The sequence below is a fragment of the Dendropsophus ebraccatus genome, chromosome 4, assembly GCF_027789765.1.
Source record: "Dendropsophus ebraccatus isolate aDenEbr1 chromosome 4, aDenEbr1.pat, whole genome shotgun sequence".
In the NCBI taxonomy this organism is placed as follows: Eukaryota; Metazoa; Chordata; class Amphibia; order Anura; family Hylidae; genus Dendropsophus; species Dendropsophus ebraccatus.
This window is the reverse complement of record NC_091457.1, coordinates 85,732,957-85,752,914: the sequence shown is the minus strand read 5'-3', so window position 1 is coordinate 85,752,914 and position 19,958 is coordinate 85,732,957. Positions and strand designations below refer to the sequence as shown.

At 41.4% G+C, this 19,958-nt stretch overlaps 1 protein-coding gene across 1 annotated transcript in view; it reads left to right on the top strand.

The window, feature by feature from the left end:
* The window catches only part of LOC138789297 (histamine H3 receptor-like), a 60,455-nt gene extending 41,271 nt beyond the window's left edge, over positions 1-19,184 (top strand). Inside the window, exons 6-9 of the mRNA XM_069967901.1 lie at positions 1,973-2,236; positions 2,692-2,858; positions 18,297-18,606; positions 18,664-19,184. Of these exons, the coding sequence (XP_069824002.1) occupies positions 1,973-2,236; positions 2,692-2,858; positions 18,297-18,606; positions 18,664-19,184 (1,262 nt within the window). The remainder of the gene's footprint in view (positions 1-1,972; positions 2,237-2,691; positions 2,859-18,296; positions 18,607-18,663) is intronic.
* The last annotated feature ends 774 nt before the right edge of the window (positions 19,185-19,958 follow it).

The window sequence follows — 19,958 nt, the reverse complement described above, 5'->3', positions numbered from 1 at the left end:
CGATTATCGTTCGAATTCGATCGTTATCGCACAAATTCGCATGATAATCGTTACGTGTAAACGCAGCATTATACACTTTCATTATGAGGCCGTCTTATCATGTGACACAGAGCTGGATAAGAAATGCACTAAGTACAGCTTCTCATCAGCCACTGAGCCGCGATTGGCCAAGCACAGTTATGCTCAGCCAATCGCGGCTGAGCAGCTGATGATGCGGCCGGCACTCGGTAAAATCGGAGGTGTTCAGGCCGGCCGGCCGAAGATGACGTTTGGCACAAGATGGCGGACGCGTGTCGGCACGGATCAGGTATGTATAATGCACTACACTTCCGGGTACACGGGTGGGGGTGGTGGGACACGGGGAAGGGGGCCATTCACAGACATAACATACATTACAAAGTTGTATAACTTTGTAATGTGTGTTATTCTGTGAATAATTTTTTACCGCCGCACTACCCCTTTAAGGAAAGACTGAGATTTCTTCTCTTCTCAAATCAATTTCTGGCTTTCACTTTCAAAATCTGTAAGATCAATCTCTCTGTGTAAATGCACCATTAGCCAATAACACTCCATATTTCCAGATAACTGCAGCTGACACCTGGACTCCCACAATTTGACTGTTGTCAACGTCTCAGAGCAGCTTTAGAAGCAGAAAAAGCAGCAAGTGTATGGACCTGAGTGCAGTCATTAGTACCAAGCAAACGCGGTCCATAAATGCACAACCAGTGAAGTGGCTCATTTACTAAAGATTTACTGTTGTCAAAGTTGCCACAACACTCAGTGTATTGCAGCTTGCTATGTATGCAACTGGATAGTTACAGATCAGTCAGTAATCCCATGCTGACCATTGTCCATTACAATGGAGCACTAGAAGGAGGTATGTTCTGATAAATGATGTCTTCTTTTCCTGTATCATGTAGGCAGCTGGGTACATGTGCATTGATTATGTGGATGACACTAGAGAGCAATAAAGAAAGAAGACAAACTCATGAAGACAGCGTGATTACACAGGCAATGTTCTGCTGGGAAAGCTTGATGTTACTTTGACATATACACCTACCTCAGCATTGTTAGTGAAAAGGACAGCATGATAATGGTATTCCTTAATGGCAGTGATCTGTATGTAACAGGAAACAATGATGAAATTCTGGCTACCTGCAGCCACCACTAAAAGCTTACTGGTTTATATACTTACATATCTATATTTACTATGTTCAGTGTATTTACAGCAGTGGTCTTTAACCTTTCGCTCTCCAGGTGTTTTGAAGCTACAACTATTATAATGACTGGTAGATGACATACCCTGATGAAAGTAACATTTTCACAACCTCTGGGCAGCCACAGATTGCAGACCACTGCCCTATTCAATGGATGATACCCATCTTGATTGTTTCCAGCTTCCCTGGCAGGTTAGTACAGTTAGTTTAACCCTGACATCACAGAACTTCCATCTGCAGTGGCAACTGTGAAAAACAATATGCTAAACCACTGCAGCTTCTGCCATATGAATGACTTAGGACAAGGTGCAGTCATTATGCATGCTTAACGCCTACTAAAGACACTTACACTTCATTTAATAGAGACATCGTCTAGTACTATTGGCTGCCTCTTTTTCTCAAGGGCATTGTAATGGTTAATATATGCCCTATCTTCTTAAGCCAACAGATTGTCGCTTACACATTGATCATCTTTGCCCGTTATACAACTTTTGTCCTAGAGGTGGTGCTATAGGGCTGTTCACTGCTCAGTATTCAACCTGTTTCATGTATATAATGCTATTTATTGGGCCATTACATTGCATTACATTTGCGGGAACCAGAAGGCTTGGAGTTGGGATTTTTAGTACACAGATGAAGCAAACTCCTCTCAGCCATATGCTTTCTGTCTGGATAGTAGGTTCTGCTCTTGAATGATGTGACTCTTTGCACTGGGTTTTCAGTTTTTTTTACAGCCCCCTTTCTCTGACTTCTAGCAGCAGCTATGTCAGGAGTCAACAGCTCAACAGTGGACAACCAGCTGGGGAATAAATGCTTGGTCAACAACGAGGAGCAATTTCAGCACTATGGACAGTTCACTCCGAGTGTCTCTATATTACTAGCTGTCCTTATGATCCTCATGGTGCTAGCAACTGTGTTGGGCAATGCTTTGGTCATTCTGGCTTTTGTGGTTGATAAAGGGTTAAGAACTCAAGGAAATTTCTTCTTCCTAAACCTAGCAATTGCTGATTTCTTAGTGGGTAAGTAGTTTATGCTTTGCAATGACTAGTTCTGAACATTAGTTGGATTGCCAGGGTAAAGGAATGATTAGGGGAACGTTAACTAAAAGAGTTAACGTGGGATCTAAGGCTGTCGGAGCTTGCTGGGAGATGTGGTTTGAGGACCCAAGGGGGTCTGTCTGACTCTTATATTCTCCCACTTATTCCTTTACCTTGATGGCCTCCAAAAACTACAACTTTCAACAAGCACTGACAATAAGAGGCATGCTGGGAGTTGTTGTTTAGCAACAGCTGGAGAGTTGCTTTGGTGGCTACTGCTGTATATATTTGCAATGACAGGAAATAATGTGAAGAGCTGTCATGTACATATGTAATATATTGCATGTAACTTTTTATTGTCATTGACAGCAAATAAACATTGTGACTAATATTGTCATTGCCATGCTCTCTCACTGTTCTGCTTGTCTGCTCCTCAGGTGGGTTCTGTATCCCTCTCTACATCCCCTATGTCCTGACAGGACAATGGAAATTTGGGAAAGGACTGTGCAAGTTGTGGCTGGTCATGGACTATCTGCTCTGCACTGCTTCTGTCTTCAACATTGTCCTCATCAGCTATGACAGATTCATCTCAGTCACTAAGGCGGTAATAGAGCTTCTTGACTTTACTATACTGCAGCCATGTAAAAGTCTCTGTTATGATATTACAAGCTGAGAGTACCTCGATGTATCCCATACACAGCACAAAGACTGGTTATACAGCACAGGCAACGTTTTTAATCATTGTTATAAAGGATGTTGGTGCCATTCTGATATGATCTTTCTTCCCAAAAACATAGGCTGGACCCACAAAGTTTATATTTGTAATGTTAGGTTGCATCCCCTCTACTATACAAATGTCAAGTAGTTGAAAGTGAACGTCTACCATTTACTAAAGGGGCAGAGCCACAAATATATTCACTATGAGTAACCTGAGAGAAAAGGGTTGTGGCTTAGGGAAAATGGGGTATGGCTTGAGATTAGGGATGGTCCAAACAGAGTTCGGTTCGGGTTCGTATGAACCCGAACCCTTGGTAATGATTCCCGCTGTCTGCCCGCTCCGTGGAGCGTGCGGATCCAGCGGAAGGACCGCCTGGAAAACTGGGATACAGCCATAGCCATAGGCTGTATCCCAGTTTTCAGGGAGTTACTCCCGCTGGATCCGCCCGCTCCACGGAGCAGGCAGACAGCGGGAATCTGGTGCTGAGCGTTCGGGTTCATACGAACCCGAACCTCGGTAGGTTCGGACCATCCCTACTTGAGATACAAAAATGGGCACCAAATTGTTGACAGAAAATTCTGGTGCAAATTATGCCAGTAAATAAGAAGTGTCAACTAAGGCTTGAAAATCACTGTGAAAAACCTGTGTACTATTTACAATGTTAAAACTTAGCGTTTAACCACCTTGCCTCTGCAGCCTGTTTTGGCCTTAATGACAACTAACATAAAGAGGAATATGTCACGAAAAAACAATCTCAGAATAACCGCAATAATTAAAAGCATTGCAGAGTTATCACTACATAAAGAGAGACAGGTCAGATTTGGAAAATAGGCCCTTATTTTTCAAATCTGACCTGTCTCTCTTTATGTAGTGATAACTCTGCGGTGCCTTTAATTATCGCGGTTATTCTGAGATTGTTTTTTAGTGACATATTCCTCTTTATGTTTGTGGTATACTTTGGTTGATACATTCAGTTGTTTGTAAAAAAAAAAAAAAAAAAACAATATTTGCGCAAAAACTGGACAAAATTTATGTTTCTTTATATTCAAAATTCTCTTGTTCTAAGAAAAATAGTCATGCCACATAAACTAATTATTACTGCAACTACTACATGTCTACTTTATGGTGACGTCATTTGGTGAACGTCCTTTTACTTGTTAGGATGGTAGAGGGCTTCGAAATTTTGCAGCAATTTTTCATAATTTCAGGAAAATTTAAAATTCTGATTTTATTAGGGACCAGTTCAGTTCTGAAGTGGATTTGTGGGGCCTGAATGTTAGTTACCCCCATAAATCTCTCCACTGTAAAAACTGCACCCCTCAAAGTATTCAAAGTAACATTTCATAAGTTCATTAACCCTTTAGGTGTTTTTATAGAAATGTAAGCAGGTTGGAGCAGAAATTTAAAATTTTCATTTTTTTTTGGCAGATATTCCATTTTAATCCATTTTTTCTCTAACACAGCAAATACAAACTGAGAAATTGAACTCAATATGTATTCCCCATATTCCAATGTTTCTAAAAATACCCCATATGTGGCCGCAGTACGTCACCTGACTCAACCACAGGCCGCAGACATGACAGAGACCTGGGGAATTTTGGGGCCTTTTTTTATTTCAGTTTTCTTTTAGCCATTTTATCTTGTCACAGAGGCCTTGTGGTGCCAAAATATTTGTGTAAGACAAGTTGACGTTTCCATCGGTACCATTATGAGGGACACGTGACACCCCGATAATTTTTTATTTACTTTTATATGAGGTGGTATGAATAAAAAACACAATTTAGCAGCTGTTTTTTATAATTTTTTTGTACGCCCTTTACTATATATCACATATGACATGTTATTGTTATTCGTCAGGTCGGTACAATTACAGTGATATCCATTTTATATAGCTTTTGTTTTAGTTTTTGGCATTTATACTATAAATACTGTGTGTTTTGCATATTGTAAGAGCTGTAATATTTTTATTTTTTCACCAATGGAGTTATGTGAGGGCTTTTTTTTTTTTTTGCAGCATAAGCTGACGTTTTTAGTGGTACACCTTTTGGGTACATGTGACGTTTTGATTGCATTTTTCTATACTTTTTAGGGGGTAGTTTTTTATTTTTTTTACGACCTTAATCGGGCTGGATAATTAATGTAGCAGGTTAATAGATGGGGGCATTACAGACGTGGCGATACCAAATATGTGTATTTTATCCTCAGGGGATCATTTTTAAAGGGGGGTAGGGAATTTGTATATTTATTATTTATTTATTTTTATTTTATTTATTTATGTAACTTAAATATTTATGTATGTATGTGTATGTGTGTGTGTGTGTGTGTGTGTGTGTGTGTGTGTGTGCGTGCTTCACTTTAAAATGTTGCAGGTGCATCTATAATACATTACAGCACATGATTAGTACACTTACAGCTCATTCAAACGATCAGACCCCTGCCTCAGTGCAGGGGCCTGATCGTTCTAACCATAGCAGCCCTGACGCATTAAGCAGCGTCTGGGTTGCTCGGGGGGGGGGGGTGATGGTCGGAGGGAGCGGATCCCTCTCCAGATTCCCCATAGACCGCAGCGCCTATCGGGTTAACTACCCGGGGGGAGCGCTGCTCCCCTTCTGGCAGGGGCAGCAGGAGGATGCTGCGTGAGACAGCCTCCTCCTGCTGCCCGATCGCCGCTAGGGACAGCAGGGAGAGGCAGGTAAAGCATGATGTTCCTGGAACGTCATGTTGCAGGAACTACCTGCTTTACATTAAGTTCCTGGAACGTCATTTTGCAGCAAGGGGTTAATAGAATAGATTAAAATATGTGAATAACACTCTCAAAAAGGAATCGCCTTTTTGATCCAGTAGATAAACTTAGTCTAATGCTGCATTTACACGGAACGATTATCGAATTTTCTCAATAACGATCGCATTTAAGCGATAATCATAAGGCTGGGTTTACATTTTCTTTACTCCTCCACCTGTTTGCCGCTTCTTCGATCCATTTTGCAAGGGAAACAGAAATAAACTGATTCATTTGAATACTAATTTTTTGAGTGGGAATGTATTTGCATTCATTTCCATCCATTCTGTTTGTTTTACGTTTTTTTTTAAAGGAGCAAAAACTGTGGCATGCACAAATTTGATTTCTGTTCAATAAAACTGATACCAAAGTGAAGCCTATAGTGACAGATATAAATGGATCAATGTTGCGTCTGCATCTGTTACATCTGTCTATCACATTCCGTTTTTGAAACTGAGCATGTTCAGAAGAGAAAGAGACCCAGGAAAAAACACCAGATCATGTGACCTGTACCACAGACAAAAAAAAAGGGTAATATTAAAATGGATGGTGCGGGGGGGGGGGGGGGGGGGGGGGCTGCTCAGGTGATCGCTAGATCACTATTACACGTACCAATATGCAGTGAACAGCGATGATTTTAGGTCAAGACCTAAAGACAGGATCAGCTGATGATCATTGTCATTGGCTGATTGTTGTCTCTATTACAAGGCTCCATGTAATAGCACCTAAGCATACAAAGTCTGAGGATTAGGCAGTAACTATTCCCATTTTTAGGGCTGATTAATTTCTTACATGTCTTTATAGCGGTTAGGAGTGGCATTCATTTCTCATATAGAGCTCTAAATTCCCTGCCTAGACATAGAGTTAAATTCTATTTCCCGGTATATTCCACCAAAGAGAGCTTGCTGCATACTGTTTATGCATTGAATCCAGTAATAAAAGAGTATGCAGTTAGCTCTTTTTAGTAGCTGCAGGCATATAGAAAAGGAAATTCAAAGCGGGTTGTTCATGTTGAGAAAGAAAGGGAAGTATTGTATTTCAGAAACAGCAGCACCGTTCTTGTCCATGGGCTGCATCTGGTAATCATTTTATGTCATCCCCAGTTATTGAGGATCCTTGTATATCCAACAAGGTGGTAGTAGTAGTCTTATGACCACTGGAGAACACCAACAATGACCTGCCAGGCAACCAATTTGTTTCATCAGTAATGATGGTAGTTCTTTGTTAAAGGGGTATTCTCATCCAAACTAAACATAGATTTGTAAGACACATCATGTTAAAAAAATTTAGCATGACAAACTTGCATGACATGCGTTTATTAATACCCGCATACTCATACAAAGGTCTTAAATAAAGCCTAGCCCTCATGCAGTCCAGGGCCGATTCTGGGGTCTCTGCCGCCTGAGGCAAACCTCAGGCGGCCGCCCCGAGTGATGGCCGGCCCTTGGTAGCAGCCCAGTCGCTTCGGCAACCGCTGCAAGTGTGGTCGCTACTAGAGATGAGCGAACTTTTCAAAAGTTCGTTCCGACCGGACTTCCGGATTTTTTCGGAAAGTTCGGTTCGACCGAATTTCGGATTTCATAGTTTAAAGCATCTATATGATACGGGGGTAGTGTATTTGGTTGAATTTAGGGCTCTACGTGTCAGTAACATCATTATCTTTTTGATATCTCAAAGTCAAATTTTTTTTTTAGACTTCAATATTCACCATCACAGGGTCTATGCAGGAAACTCACCATTACTGGGTCTATGCAGGAAACTCACCATTACTGGGTCTATGCAGGAAAAAGGTCACAAATGCAGTGAAGAAGCAGCAGTAGTCATTGGAGGCCAGTGGAGGTCCAGCAATAGTCATTTGAGGGCAGTACCGGAGCAGCAGTAGTCAAAATGGAGGACAGGCATCAGCAACAGTAGTCAACATGGAGGCCAGGCATGATCAGCAGTAGCCAACATGGAGGACAGGCATCAGCAACAGTAGTCAACATGTAGGCCAGGCAGAAGCAGCAGTAGCCAACATGGAGGCCAGGCAGGAACAGCAGTAGCCAACATGGAGGCCAGGCAGGAGCAACAGTAGTCAACGTAGAGGTCAGGCAGGAGCAGCAGTAGCCAACATGGAGGCCAGGCAGGAGCAGCAATAGTCAACATGGAGGCCAGGCAGGAGCCGCAGTAGCCAACACGGAGGCCAGTACAGGAGCAGCAGTAGTCAACATGGAGGCCAGGCAGGATCAGCAGTAGCCAACATGGAGGCCAGGCAGGAGCAGCAGTAGTCAACATGGAGGCCAGGCAGGAGCAGCAGTAGCCAACACGGAGGCCAGTACAGAAGCAGCAGTAGTCAACATGGAGGCAAGGGTAGGCACACCAGTAGTCAACCTGGATGCCAGTTAAGGCCCTGCACCAGGTATTTTTGTCTGTCAGGATAAGATGGATGTGATATACACACTATCAGAAGGGTCCAAGTATAGAAATTGTCTATATGTATAGCAATTTTTTAAAGACTTTTATGCTATACACCTGCCCCAGGTATTTTTGTCTGTCAGGATAAGACGGATGTGATATACACACTATCAGAAGTATAGGACTTGTATATCTGTAGAGCACGTTTTTGTTCCGTGCACCCTTTGCTGTCCTATGCCTAATCTATCTATCTATCTTTTGCCCTCTCTATATTTCTCTCTCAATCACTAGATGTTTCTCCTCTCCACTTTCCTAATCTTTCTTTTCCTTTCCTACAATAGCTTCTCAGTAGTCTGAAGTACACAACAGCAGCAGCGTTTTGATAATCACGAGCTGTGTGCACTGCAGCCAGTAACAACCTCCTTCCTTTCTCTTTGCAGACTGCGTGGTGCAGTCATGTGACCGCTCCTCTTAAAGCAATACCAACGTCACACAGGGGGTGGGCTAGTGCAAGATCCCTGCTGATTGGATGTGTTCCGGGCATCATGGCAAAGCGCTTTTCCTGCCCGGAACACTTCCTGCTTTCTAGAATGGCGGCCCTATATATTTATATATACAGGGTGGCCCAAAAGTAGGTGGACAGTATGTGTAATAGGGTTATGAAGGGAGAGATTTATCAAACATGGTGTAAAGTGAAACTGGCTCAGTTGCCCCTAGCAACCAATCAGATTCCACTTTTAATTCCTCACAGACTCTTTGGAAAATGAAAGGTGGAATCTGATTGGTTGAAGGGGCAACTGAGCCAGTTTCACAGATCCACCTTGTATATATCAGTATCTATATATATATCAATCTGACCACAGCTTTTAGATGAAGGGGAAGTAAAAGGGGGGAGATGGGTGCACTGTATAGAAATATTCTGAACACAGCACCAGAGGGAATTTGTAGGTATAAGAAGGAGGATTGGAAGAAAGAAGTAGAGCCCCATAACCTGTGATGAATGGGACAATGCCCTGTCTAATGAAAAGTACTCGTCTATAAACAAGAAACCCTGTTTGGTCCAATTTAAAATACTGAATAAATTACATTATATTCCGGTAAGACTCTGTAAGGGTATATTCACACGGACTCGGCAGGTCCTCCCGCCCGGCAGGCTCTCCCGCCCGGCCAATCAGTGGCTGCGGCTGGGCAACACACTGATTGGCCGGACAGGAGAGCAGGACGCCGGACCCGTGCAGCAAGGACAGGTAAAGTATGCTTACAGCGGGGGAGCAGAAGGGGTTAAGGGCGGTATAATTACATACTCGCTGCGGTCGTTTAGACCGCAGCAAGTATGTAGTGTATGGGAACTGCCAGGAACTGCCAGGCTCGCAGCGAGAATCTCGCTGCGAGCCCGCCCGTGTGAATATACCCTAAGATGGGAGTTAGAGAAATGGATAATTGTCTCAATGCAGGTTACAAAGATATGTTATGGGATGTCCCCTGATTTAGAAATTTTGGTGACAAGTAGTGGAGAGAATGAGGGAAAAAACTGGCATTATAGCCTGTAACACAATTTATATAATTTTGGGATGTAACAAGATTGTAAAGAAAGAGCGCCGAATAGTTTGATGGCTGCTGGATTACCCCTAACCCGCCATTGGTTATACAATGTAAAAAGAATTATTAAACAAACCCCAAAAAAAATGTATGCTTGGAAGCAGAGCAGAAATAGGATAATGAAAAGTATCTGGGGTAGATAAAAAGAGCATGAACTGTAACAGCTCTCTCTCTCTCTCTCTCTCTTTCTCTCTCTCTCTCTCTCTCTCGTGATAAGGGGTTAAGGGATGGGCAGTTGGGGGCCTGTTTTAATATAATTCCATTTGTATGAAATGAAGTTGGTGGTCGGTAACCTAGACAACAAACGGTCTACAATGGTGGGTAAAGAACAGGCATATCAGGAGGAGGCAAGTTTGCTAAATGTCTTAAATATATAACATGATGAGCCCTAAAAGTGAGATGGAACAGTCACTTGTTAAAATCCTCCTGCAAAAATTTCTGAATTTGTTGAATTGTTAATGTGAAGATATTATTGTCTCTTTCAGAGCACCAGCACCATTACTGGAAGATTCTTCTGACTGTTGCATCTTGCATAGGACCTGTTGGTTTCCTTACTACTTCAGTGAGCTAGTGAGCTAGCATATCCAACACCCTGTCTGAAAAGCCCTTGGCTTTTAGTTGGGACTGGTTAACTTCCAAGCAGTTAGGTTGAAAGACCTCAGACTGGCAGAGCTGCATGTCCTGAGATATCAAGTTCTGCAAGGGGGAAGCCTCTAATATCTCCTTCCACTGACTGACATGGGAGAATCATGATTCCTTGGGCCAAAATGATCATATGGGGATCCCATCTGACCTTCATCAATTCCCACTGCACCATTGAAGTTGGCAGGAAAATGTAGCCTAGTTTATAGTTCCTTTGTATGTGCATCACTGAGGCAGACTCTAGATGCAGATCGAACCGCATGGAGATAAGTATTAGACCTCTGTCAGGGAAACTGATTGGGATCCCCACAGTCATACTGCCGACAGTGACAAGAACTGCTTCTGTCACTGACACTTAAAATGTACCTGTCAGCACTGGTACTGCTGGCAAATTCCTTTGGGAAGTTTGGGTATCCATGGCTACAAACCACACTGTGGAAGATATGGGTGACCTCCATTGGATCAGAATGGGGGTCACACATTTCCATCATGGTTTGGTTAGCCTTTGGATAACTGCACCCTTGCTATAACTGTACATTATATATTGTTAAGGAGTTAAGTGGGTTGCTGATAAACCAGTTAACCTTGACTCCCACGCCATGATATTTTTGACATCTCTCAGAAGTGCTTCTGAACTTGTTTATCTGTTTCTTTTTAAAAAGTATGCACAGGCCAAAGTGTTCATTCTGATTTTCTGGAAGAAAGTGGCCATGTTTTTGTAGCGCTGGATAACCCCTTTAAAATCCTATGCAGGCAGCGATCAACGTCTAATGAAAATTTGTTCATATGTTGTTGATCCCATCTTTCGAGCTGACCATATAATAATTGTTAATTGTTTGCCAATTGTTCGCATATCTTTCAGTGTATATACACATTGTTCATTCATAATTGGGAACGTTCATAGAGTAAATGAACTATTATAACTTTAGTTCCATGTATTATAGTGAAAAATTTTAGGTAGTTTCCAAAAGCGCTCGTTTGCAATAATTTATTGTTAATAGCACTCTGAAATTAAGGGTGCTTTATGAATAAATAATAATAATAATAATAATAATAATAATTGGTGGAAACAAAAAATCACTTAATCTAATAAGACCCTAAGTATATCATTTTAGTGGATGGACAAAAGATATTACTTTTTCCTCATTTATTATCCAACTCAGGTAGCCTAGAAATTAGAGCGAACGTTGACATGCTGAACAAGATTTGGAGATTTGGCAGTTATCAGCCATTTGTCGAGATAGGGAATAATGGTTATTCCCTGAACTCTCAAGACTGTTAGGGTGGTATTACACGAAGCGATTTTTTTCAATTAACGATTAACGATAAACGATCTCCAACGATCGCAATAGCGGTTGCCTAATAATCGTTCGTTTTACTACACGGAAAGATTATCGGTTATATTGGAGCAACAAAATTCAAGAACACTCCCCTTTCAATTTGCGAATGAACAGGGAACGGCTAACGACATCTTATTCAAACGAACGATGTGCGAACGATGTGTAAAAGACAAACGATAAAAATAGATTCAAAACCTATTAAACGACCAACGACCAATCGTTCGTCGTTTAATCGTTGTCTACTATTACACTTAAAGATAATCGTTCAAATACGACCGATTGAACGATTATTCGACCGATAATCGCTTCGTGTAATACCACCCTTACACTAACTCTGTGAAGACTAAAAGCCAAAACTGATACTGATGCCAAAATTGAGAACTTTGGAACTGGAAATAGTAGATGTTGTTTATGTAAACAGCAGGAGTAATTTCCTGTGAGCAGGAAAGATGGGAACATGGGAATTAATCTAATAGTGCTATGTGATCTTCTTTGGAAAAGTCCTGACTGACTCTATAGTCTCCAGAGAGAACTTCTCCTTTAATATGAACGGTTTCAAGTAGCGAAGATCTATAATAAATCTTCATTTACCTGAAGGTTTTGGTCCAAAGAAGACTAGACAGTAGACTCCTAATCCTCTCTCTGACTGCCACAAATTCCAAGGCTAACAAAGTTAACAGTTCTAAAATTGACTTCTCAAGAATTTGATGTTGAGTAGGTAACAGAATAGAGGACACATTTTTCAGCAGGGTAAAAAAAAAAGGATAAGGCATACCCCCTTTTAACAACATCTAGCACCCACAGATCCTTTCTAAGAGAAAGCCAATTTTGAAGAAAGTACGTTGGACAACCACTGATCATGAAATCTTCAGCGCCAGAATTCCTGATATGTGGGTTTGATGGTGCCTTCCTAGAGGTATTGGAGCCTCTTGAACAGAAGGTTAGATCTAGAAGGGGATCTTTCCCATCTCCTATGAAAGGATTTAAGAGAAACCACATAGAAGATAAAGGAAAAGACTGTGAAAATAATAGTAAAAAAAGAACAAAGTCTGGAAAGACACTACCATCAAAATAGCGCTAAGCCAGAAGGGCATCATCTGAGGTGAGCATTCCCGTAAAAGGTTTACACAAACATGGCACATAGACAGGAAGTGCATCTCTTGATTCCCAGTGTGGAAGCCAAACTCCACAGGCTAAGAAGCATCCAGTGTTCAGGAGAACTCTGCACAGCACATAAGGAACTAGTACAAAACAGAAGATGCTTGATTTTTCCTTGCCTGAGCGATGTTGGGTTCTTGTGTTCCTAGGGAAGGTTTTCCTTTGCTTCCTTTTCTGTTGCTATCCTATGTATGCAGACCTCTGTCTGTTCTTTGGATTACTCTTGCCTTGCTGATATTTTTTATACTGTTTGCCTCTCCCGGATTGCCGACTCGGACTGTCTGGCCTGTGTCTGAATCCCAAAGTCAAGTCCACATCTGCTGCTCATTACAACAAGCTTATTTTGATAAAGATAATTTCATCACACTTGAAGTGGTGACATAATGTTAGGTGCCTAATCAATAAGTTAAGCATCAAAAGCCATTTAACTTTTAGACAGTACAGGACAGAAGAGGAATTATGTGGGCTGCACTCAGCTGCCAAACCCTCTTATTCCCTTACCCCATAGTCTATCCTGATAAAAGAACTGGGAGCCCAGGTAAATGCGAACCTTCGCAGTAAACTGAAAGCCCTGGACTATGGGATGCAATATATTTTTTAATGATTTCTGCAACATGAGGGGGACACAGCTTGTTTACATCAAAAGATCTTCAGCCCCTCCCCCAACCACACCTAGACTACCATGTTTAGTTAGTTAGTTCATTGGGCACTGTCATTATAATTTTTTAAATCTAAATTAACAGGGGATATGAAATAAAGCATGTTTTCCACCTTTTGCTGCAGTGACACTTCTGGCCACTAGGGTTCACAGGCAGCCATCTGCTCTAGATTTATAGAGACAGCTTGTCTCCAGCCGCTACTGACGTCTGCCAATCCAGAGCCACCTGCACCTATTCTATTCAGCCGCAGCAGCCACTCCCTTGCTTATTGGAGTTATTGGACTCTTGCGTTCCAGGCAAAGGTGTCTTTTTGCTATTCTGCTGTCTCTCTACAGACCTGTGCTTGTTCTTCTTATAAGGCTTAATGCCAAACCAATGTCTGTACCATGTTCCTGTCCTGTTGCCGACTCGGATTGTCTGACCTGCCTCTGAAGCCGCCTACTCTGATCCCTCACCTGTCTGACTACAATACCTGTCTCATATCTGGTACTGCGTTTACCCTACTGCTAACGACCCGACTTGCTGTTGGCCTGTTCCCACATGCCTAGCTCCGACTCTTAGTAACCAGCTTTTGCTCACACCAGAACCCCACTTGTGGAGCGACCTAGTGCCCTCTAGTGAGGTGAGGACCTAGAGTGCAGTTAGACTTCTTTTGCTGGTGTGATCCAAAGCCAAACGAGTTGACTAGCACAGCGGGTCCACGCTCACTGTTGTTACATGATGTGAATTTCAAATATGCTTTATTTAACATTCCTGTTGATTTAGGCTATGTTCACATGTCTGCAATCATAGATCCAATTGTGGACAGCAATTCATGGACCACTACATTCTAGACAGTGACCCATGCCCCAATTGCGGTTCCGCACGAAAACATGTCCTATTTTTTTGTGGCACACATTACTGCCTATACATGGAACTGCAAAAATTGTGGATGTATGAATAGGCACATAGAAACCAATTGGTTTAAAATTTTTCCGTAATTGTGGACGTGTGAATGAGTCCTAAGACTTCGCAAGTTATAATGACAGTGCCGATTTAATTTCCCATTATTTCCCAGATCCAATGGTTTTCCATTCAGACAAAAACTAAATATAAATGCAAAATTTTCAGCAAAAGTTTTTGTACTCTCAGGTGTCAAGCTAGAGATTCTTCTTATTCCTGGAAAAGTAAAGATTGATCTAACTAGAGAAAATTCTCTATTGAAGATTGACAACAGAAAAAGACCACATGCTCTGTGTAGTTTGCCCTACAATATAAAAGAACATCAGTACAGAATAATAGGAAGTGTTACCGAATCACAATGAAAGTCAAGATGATAAAGTGGTCGTGGTTATGCCAAGATTTATCACCACAGAATACGTAATACAGAAAGTATATAGCTGGTCTGGATTAATCCCCCCACCCACACACACACACACACGCACACCTCAATATGCACTTAAGAGATATTTGGAAATGACAGCCCTTTTAACAACATTTGCATTCATTATGGATTCAGGTGCATACATTTCCCAGATTTGTAGAGGAATGAGTCATCCGGCTATTATTAAGGCTCATTTTATTATTGAGTACAATTGCAGCATATGATTTCATTGGACAGAGTATTTACAAACAGGGCATTAAGCTTTGTGTCAAGTCGTCTTCTTAGGTTACAATGAATTACATTGCTACATTATAATGGATTACATTACAAGACTTTTTTTCTGTCTTTTTATGGAAAATGTACCTGTTGTACTTCCCTTTATAAATATATCCAAACCTGTAATTACAGTAACTGGCTGAGATGCAGCCAATGAGCAATTTGTGCTCTTTGAGTACAAGGACCATGTAAACCAGCCTGTTACAATCAGTTACATTAAGAACTAAATAGCTCTAGGGAAGGAAACGTTGTAATTAAAAGTGTTTTACTATTGCCAGCGGCATCCATGGGGGTCTATATTTAAAGTAAATTATAGCGGCAGAACAAATGCTACAAAGAGACTGGCAGCACAAGCGTACATTTATATTAGTAATGCTGACACAGCGGGAATTCAGGGGTATAACGCTGGTATAGGCTATACTCTGCAAAATCTGAAAAACAAAATAGCAATGAGATTATTTTGTGGATATCTAGACAATACAATCATATTAACTCATAGAGACTGTAAAGAAATGACAGTGGATTGATTGATTGATTGACTAATCCATGCTCTACTAAACATGACCAGTACATGCCTGTAGTGGTGCTGGATCCTCTGTCTCCTGGAATCCAACAGTACAAGCTAGACCAATGGCAAGGTTAAAAGGTTTATCTGGGATTAGAAAGATATACATTGAAACCTCTATGACTTGACCACCCAATTTTGCACAAAAAATCTTATAGGGGGGTGGTCTTGTCAAAGAAAAAAGTATAGAAAATGCTGAATTGAGTGTCTAATTGAATCAACAAAACAAAAAATTGAGTGCCTATAGGGATTACACTAGGTGGATATGATACAACACACCCAAAATAGGGTCAAAAGCCCAAACAGACACACCTACATGGTGCCTAAATCTAAAATGTAACTTTTAATTGGCTTCTATTAAAATAGTAACTATATATAACTGCTCGTTAAAACACACACACACAACTGTCCCACTTGTTAGTATATAGTAGATACGTCCCCTAGTAGGGATAAAGTGAGTCAGGTAGCTGCAAACTATTCCCTGATCACTACTAATATATGTATATATAGACACTGGGATTAATCGTGGTATATTAAAACAAAAACCGCATAGCCCCATAGTTAAAAAATTGGTCACAAAAAAGCAGTGTGGAAGGGGGGTGGTCTTCTCAAAGAAGTGGTCTGCTAGGGAGGTTTCTCTGTATCCTATTTTTTTCCAAAAGCAGCACCACATCTGTTCTCAGGTTGTGTGTGGTATTACAACACAGCTCCATTCCCTTCAGTGGAACTGAGCTGTAATACCGCAATCAAGCTGATAACAGGTGTAGCGCTTTTTGTGGAAGAGAGCAGCTATGTTTTTTTAATCCTGGAGTACCTCTTTAAAGAGAATATATTGCTTAGATTTGTTTTTGTTTTTTTTTTAAACTCAGTTTTATTAAGGGTGTACAACGATGATAAAATCTAGTACATACAGTATTCAACATACAATTAAAGAACATTGGTACATACAAACCAACAACAACAACGTACAGCTGCTGTAGACGCAACCAGCGTCTCAACTGATTGATAACCACGGCAAAAGTGAGTCAGAAAACAGCAGTTATGATGCAAAGTGAAGGATATCTGTACAGGTCACACACACTCTCCGCTGTGTACACCAGCGCTAATTGGTAGCCAGGTTACTCTCAGGTGGGGTCGGCCGCCTCCGGGGCCACTGTCAGTGGAGACTGGCACCAAGGGTCCCAGACCTTATGACATTTTTTGGGGCATTTTCTGTGTTTAAATATGACATTCTCATATGCAGTGATTTTATTGACTTGCTTTTTCCACATCAGGATGGTAGGGGGACGAGGGTCCATCCAGCGCAACGCTATAGATTTGCGCGCTATGAATAATGTTTCTCAGAGCATTATGCGCATGTGGTGCTCGAATTAATGGACAGGCCGGAATACACACCGAAGTCATCTATGATGGCAATAGCTCTCGCCAGGGATTCTTCTGGGTTGGACAGGAACAGGATTAGGTCATCTGCATAGAGACCCACCCTGTCCTCCCCGGTGGAGTGGGGTATACCAGACAGGAGTGTGTCCCGACGCAGGAGAGAGGCTAGGGGTTCAATATATAGTATAAAGAGAAGAGGGGAAAGGGGGCAGCCCTGACGGGTTCCACGTGACAAGGAAAAGGAGGGAGAAACCATACCATTCATTGCTATAGCAGCCCGGGGCTCTTTGTATAGTAAAGTGATCCATTTAACAAAGTTGGGGCCAAAGCCTATGTGCTCCAGCACCCCAATAAGAAATGGAACTTCGACTGAGTCAAAGGCCTTGGCCGCATCAAGTGAGGCCAATGCCCAATCCCTGTTCTCCTGGATCCCCCGTTGAGCAATCAGCTGCACTCTGTGCAGGTTGTCCGAGGTGCTGCGCTTGGGGACAAAACCAGATTGGTCAATGTGGATTAGCGAGGGAATGACTATATTTAATCTGTTGGCTAATAATTTGGCAAGAATTTTGTAATCCGAATTTAATAATGAAATGGGTCTATATGAGCCGCAATCAAGCGGATCCTTGTCTGGTTTTAAAAGAAGGATAATGTTAGCATCATAGAATGAAGTGGGTAGTATACCTTGCTCGAAAGAGGAATGAAAGATGTGTAGAAGGGGGGGAAGTAATAAATCCTGGTATTAGGTGTAAAGTTCTATGGGGAACCCATCAGGGCCGGAAGCCCTGCCCTTTTCTAGGGAGGACACAGCGTCCCTAAGTTCATCTAGGGTGATCGGGGCCTCCAGGAGGGAACAGAAATCGGGTGAAAGAGTAGGTAGCTCTATTGTCGTTAGGTAGTCAGATATTTCCACCAGGGAGCGAGTTAGTCTCGTGCTATATAGGTCAGTATAGAATTGTACAAATGCTGATAGAATATCAGGACTGGTAGTTGCTTAGATTTGTTTTTTATGATTTTAGATCTCTGTATTTTTTTTATATCCATGGTCAGTCACTGTATAAACAATTTACAGACACTTTTATATAGCTATAGAACTGTTTAGTGATCTCTATATATTACATTTTATCTCCAGGATATTTTACATTTGTTATTTCTGTGTTTACTTGCATTAGGTATCCTACCGAGCCCAAAAGGGAATGACTAGAAATGCAGTCTTAAAAATGCTGACTGTTTGGGTAGCCGCCTTCCTTCTCTATGGTCCAGCCATCATCAGCTGGGAGTACATAGCGAGAGCCACCATCTTACCCGAAGGAGAATGTTATGTGGAATTTTACTACAACTGGTATTTCCTGATGATCGCCTCCACCATAGAGTTCTTCACACCATTCATCAGTGTTACTTATTTCAACTTGAGCATCTACATCAATATCAAAAAGAGGACCATGATGAGGAATGAAGAATTGGCCCAAGGCCAGGAACATTGTGAGATGAGTTTCCAGAGAAAGAAGAAAGAACACTTAATATTTTTTGTAAAACCAGCTGAAAGGCCTCACATTGATGTTAAGAAACAGACCACCTGTTTGTCCACTGAAACCTGTCCTGCAGGACAGAGGACCCAAAGATTTAGGGGCCAAATGTTGGACCTCAACATAAGCCAAGATCTTCCACCTTTACAAGTAGAGGTTCAGACCAAGAAACACCAAGACTGCTTTTACAAAACAGTAGAAAATGCTTGCAGTAATGTCAGGACAGACATGGCTAGCAGTATTGCCAATAGATTTAGGCTTTCAAGAGACAAGAGAGTAGCCAAGTCCTTGGCCATTATTGTGTGTGTCTTTGGCCTTTGCTGGGCACCCTACACACTGTTAATGATCATCAGGGCAGCTTGCCATGGACGTTGTGTTCAGCATTATCTCTATGAGATCTCTTTTTGGCTCCTATGGTTAAATTCTGCCATTAACCCGATACTTTACCCCCTCTGCCATATGAGTTTCAGGAAAGCTTTTATGAAGCTGCTTTGTCCTGGAAAAGTCAAAATACATCCTCATATTTTTATGTAAATTAGAGAAACATAGAAATATCCTTAAAGATATCTAGATTGTAGGATCCATGATTCAGATTTCATTCAGTTTGGCATAGACAAAGCCATCAGCAAAGTAGTCATCACCAGACCACATGACCTCTCTTAGAAATGCACACAAAATGATACATTTTAAGGAGACATTTCTAGACCTATAGGGCTTTTTGGTAGCACAGTGGAATCATGGCCTTTTGTGCATCATACATACTATAAAGCATGTGCATTGTTGTTACAGAGAAAATCTAAAGTAGGGATTGAGGATGGGAAGAGAATGAGGAATTGATGATATCCAGTTAATGTTTGTTGCCATGCGGATAGTAGTCATATAAAAATAGAGTTGCATTGGGTATGTGAAAACAGAGTTCTTTCTCTCAGACTTTGTGCTCAAGGCTGTATTCCTGGACACAAAAGTTAAATCCTAGATGATGGAATGATGGAATGACCTCAAATTTTCCTTTAAGGGCATTATATATTCAAGTCTAATAAATTAACATTTTTAGAATCTGTTAGTAATTATTAATTCAACCCATCCAATTGAATTGAATACTTTATTCATGTGTAACACCATATATGTGGAACATAGTGAAGTGTAGAGTTGATGATTCTGGTTTCTTTCCACCAAACCCAAAGCCTAGTATATGATAAGGTTGATTGGTCTAACAAGAAAATCCCCATTTGCCAGAGGTCCTAGCATAGTGGCAATGGTAGACACCATAAAGCCCATGAAAGTCAGCAACCCGTGACATAGTTCTTA